This window comes from Suricata suricatta, chromosome 17, assembly GCF_006229205.1.
Source record: "Suricata suricatta isolate VVHF042 chromosome 17, meerkat_22Aug2017_6uvM2_HiC, whole genome shotgun sequence".
NCBI classification, from domain to species: Eukaryota; Metazoa; Chordata; class Mammalia; order Carnivora; family Herpestidae; genus Suricata; species Suricata suricatta.
The window spans coordinates 43814629-43818929 of NC_043716.1; the positions used below are offsets into that span (position 1 = coordinate 43814629).

General features: G+C 50.9%; 1 protein-coding gene across 1 annotated transcript in view; it reads left to right on the forward strand.

The window, feature by feature from the left end:
* Nucleotides 1–813: 813 nt before the first annotated feature.
* LOC115281649 (leucine-rich repeat-containing protein 37A2-like) overlaps nt 814–4301 on the forward strand; it is a 38973-nt gene continuing 35485 nt past the window's right edge. Inside the window, exons 1-3 of the mRNA XM_029927068.1 lie at nt 814–1096; nt 1990–2115; nt 2622–3846. Coding sequence (XP_029782928.1) covers nt 850–1096; nt 1990–2115; nt 2622–3846 — 1598 coding nt within the window. The 5' untranslated portion in view covers nt 814–849. The remainder of the gene's footprint in view (nt 1097–1989; nt 2116–2621; nt 3847–4301) is intronic.

Here is a 4301-nt window from a genome sequence, read left to right on the forward strand (position 1 = left end):
TTTGGGCCCCAAGTGGAGGCTCAGGCCCAGCATCCAGAGCCCCCTGAAGAGAGAGAAACATCTCCACTCCAGCAGGAGGCTCCATCAAAGCCTCCAGAGTCCCTTAAGGATGGAGATTCAGCAAACCCACAGGAGGCCCCAGTTGAACCTTCAAGTCCTCCTGGAGAGGTCGAACCTTCTTCAGTCCAGCAGGAAGCCTCAGCTCAACCTACAGAGGCCCCACCAACCCCTCAGGAGGCCCCTGCTCAGCCTCCAGAGACATCTAAGGATACTGAATCTAAGCTGTTAGGAGGAAATGTGCCATCTCCAAGTCAGAATGAAGTTCAGAATCCAAGCTTCCTCATTGTCACTGTTAAGCCTCCAGATTTTACCATACTCCTAACTTACCCTCCAGAGCCCCCTGAGGAGGCTGGACGAACCCTAGCTCAACAGGAGGCCCAGGCTCAACTTGAGGAGCACCCTGAGGAGGCTGGACTCATCCCAGTCCAGCAGGAGGCCCCAACTCTAGTTCCAGAGTTCCCTATTGATTGTTTTAGTGAAATGTCCTTAAGTGATGAGGTGACACCTCACGCTCTAAGTCTGTATCCAGAATATTTCATGTTTCCCCAGGTTACAAGTAAGCCTTTTGATGTAGAATTTACCACAACTCTGGGGCCTAATAAAGGTGTTGAACCTTCTATAGCCCAGCAAGAGGCCCCACCTCAGGTTCTTGAGCATAATGAGGAAGCAGAAGCTTCTGTAACCCAGCAAGAGACCTTGGGTAAGCTTCCAGAGGAAGTTGAGCCTTCGAGTGAGCAGGAGACCCCAGCTAAGCTTTCCGAGCCTCCTGGGGTGATTGATCCTTCTCTAATGGAGCAGGAGACACCAGCTCAGCCCCCAGAGAATCCTGAAGAGGCAGAACATTCCCCAGCCCAACACCAGGCCCCAGCTCAGCCTACGGAGCATCCTGAGGTGCTAAAACCTGCAACCCAGCAGGAACCCCCAGCTCAGCTTCCAGACCTTTTTGGAGAAGCCGAACCTTCTCCAACCCAGGAGGAAGCCTCAACTCAGCCTGCAGAGCCCCCTAATGAGGTAGAATCTTCAACCCAGCAGGAGGGTACAGCTCAGTCTCCAGGGAGATAGAATCTTCTACAACCCTGCAAGAGCAACCAGCTCAGCCCCCAGAGCTAGCTTCAGGGGAGGTGGAACCTTCACCAACCCAGCAGGAGCACCCAGCTCACCCTCCACAGCATCATGAGGCGACAGTTTCACTTCCAGGTCACTACCATGTTCAACATTTAAGCTTGCGTAAGGTCATTGTGAAACCCCCATATTTGCAACTTACTATAACAGCAGAACCCACTACAGAGGTGGGACCGTCTCCAGTTCAGAATGAGCCTCCCGTTCAGCCCTTCTTGCCCCTTAATGTGGAACCTTTTGAAACCCAGCATGAAGCCCCGACTCTGCCTGCACAGTCCCCTGAGGAGGTTGAATATTTGCCAGTTCAACAGGAGACTGCACCACCATCTCCAGAATCTACCGCACAGGAGAAATCTCCAAAAGAGCAGGAGGCCCTAGCTCAGCAACCACAGGCCCCTGAGGAGGGTGAGCCATTGTCAGCCCAGGAGGAGGCACTGGCTCAGCTTCCAGAGACACAGGAAGAGGATGAACCATTCCCACCCCAGCAGGAGGCCCCAGATCAGCATCCAGGCCCCTCCTGAAATGTTGAACCTTCCTCATTCCAGCAGGGAATCCTAACTCACCCTAAAGATCTTGAGGAAATTCAACTTTCTTCAAGCCAGCAGGAGAGCTCAGCTCTGCCTCAAGTACCTGTTGGTGCTGTAGAACCTTCTCCCCTCCAGCAAGAGGTCCCAGCTCAGCATCCAAAGCCCAAGGAAGGGGTTGGGGCTACTGCAGTTCCTCAGGAGCACCCAGCTCAGCTTCCAGTGTCCTCTACAGATATTGTAGCTCAGCCTCCAGTACCTCATGAGGTGATATTCCCACCTCCAGGTCCAGGTGAAGCCCAGCATCCAGTGCTGTCCAACATCACAGTTAACCCTGTGGATCTGGAGGTTTTCATAACTCCCCAGCCAACTAAGGAGCTTGAACATTCTTCAGTGCAGCAGGATGTCCCTGGTCAGTCTCCTGTTCCCCCTGAGCGGGTTGAATTTTCTCTAACCCAGTTCAAGCCTCTTTCCCAGTGTCCAGTGTCCCCTAAAGATGGGTCTTTTCCAGGCCAACAAGAGATCCTAGCTCAGATTCCAGACACCCCTAAGGATGTGGAACCTACTGTAGGTCAACAGGAGGCCCATTCCCAGTCTCTAGTCCCCCAGCTGGCCTCAGCTGTGTCTCCTGAACCCCTAAGGAGGTAGAACCTTTCTCCCACACCGCAGGAGGCCCCAGCTCAGCCTCCAGAGCCACCGAAGGATGTTGTAGCACAACCTCCAGTCCATAATGAGGTAACAGTTCCACCTCCAGGACAAGAGCAAGCTCAGCATACAACCTGACCCAATGCCCCTGTCCAACTTGTTGACCTGGAGCTTACTGTGACTCCAGAACCTACTATGGAGGCTGAGCATTCTACAACCACGCACAGACTATAGCTCCTCCAGAGGACCTTGAGGTGACACTTCCACACCCAGAGCAGGTCCAGGCTCAGCATCCAAAATTGACTGAAGTTAAAGTTCAACCTTTGGACCTAGGACTAAGCATAAGTGCAGAACCCATTACAGAGGTTGAAACTTCAACCACGGAAGAAACCCGAGATCAGCCTTCAGAGCCGCCGAAGGAGGTTGAAGTTCAGCTTCGACTGTATCAGGAAGTGACCTTTCCACCTCCGGGTCAGGATCAAGCTCATCATCCATGGTCACCTAATGTAACAGTTCAGCCTTTGGACCTGGAGCTTACTGTAACTCCAGAACCCACTATGGAGGTTAAAACTCTTATGGCCTTAAAGAAAACTACAGCTCCTCCAAAGGACCTTGAGGTGACATTTGCACATCTAGAACAGGTTCAGGTTCAACATCCAAGCTTAACTAAAGTCACTGTTAAACCTTTGGACCTGATGCTTACCATCACTCCAGAATCCACTCCAGAGGCTGAACATTCTACAGTCATGAATAGGACTACAGCTCCTCCTCCAAAGGATGTTGAGGTGACACGTGCACATCCAGAACAGACTCAGAGTCAGCGTCCAAACCTGACTGAAATCACAGTTCCACCTATGGACCTGGAAATTACTGTAACTGCAGGATCCAAGGTGGAGCTTGAACCTTCTCCAACCACGCAAGAGACCCCAACTCAGCCTCCAGTGCCACGTAAGGCGGTTGGAGTTGAATATCCATTCCAGCAGGAAGTGATAGTTCCAGCTCCAAGTAAGGATCAGCGTCAGCATCCAGCATCACCCACCATCCCATTTGGTCCTGTGGACTTGGGGCTTACCCAAACTGCAGAACCTACAGAGGCTGAACATTCTACAACCGTGAAGACTACGACTCCTTCCCCAAAGGACCTTGAGGTGACAGTTGCACCTCCAGAACAGGTTCAGAGTCGACATGCAAACCTGTCTGAAGACATGGCTCCACTTATGGACCTGGAAATTACTGTAAGTCAGCAACCAGAGTCACTTGGGACAGCATTTCCTCCAACTCAGCATTCAGTGTTGCGTTTTGTAAACTATACCTCCCCAAAGGCATACACAACTTTAACTGAGCCACCCGAACAGAATGCCACCACATACCTCAAACTGTGTGACCGCTGTACCTGCAAAGATGAGATGCTGTTGTGTATCGGTCTCAGCCTGCAGCAGAGGCTCCGCAGCGTGCCCGTGCCAGAGCCGGACAGCTACAACCGCACCTTCACCATCCTGTAAGAATTGCCTTTACTCATTTGTCCTCTGCCTCCTGCTTGACATGGCAGCCTCTTCCTCGGGGTCTTCTTGGGCCTTCATCATCTCTCCAGTCACGTTACTGGCTTTCTGTTTTTACTGTTTCTTTGTCAACTATCCCTTCTCTTCATTTGCCTTCTTACTACTGTTCCCCATTCTCCAATCTTTTACTTGTAATTGTCCTTAATCTCTTTCCTTTTCCCATTTTTTAACCTCATTATTTCATTTCATAACCTCTACTCTCTCATTTGTGCTACATCCTCTATAACAGCAACATGTCTCTTCTCTCCATCTCCTTGGTGGTGTTACAACAATGTGGTTAAGAGTAGAGATTCTGGACTAGACTGCCTGGGTTTGGCCGAGGTCTGTCATTTATTAGCTTTGTGACTCAGTCTCCTTATCTGTGAAATGGAGATTTAGATGAGGTAATACATAT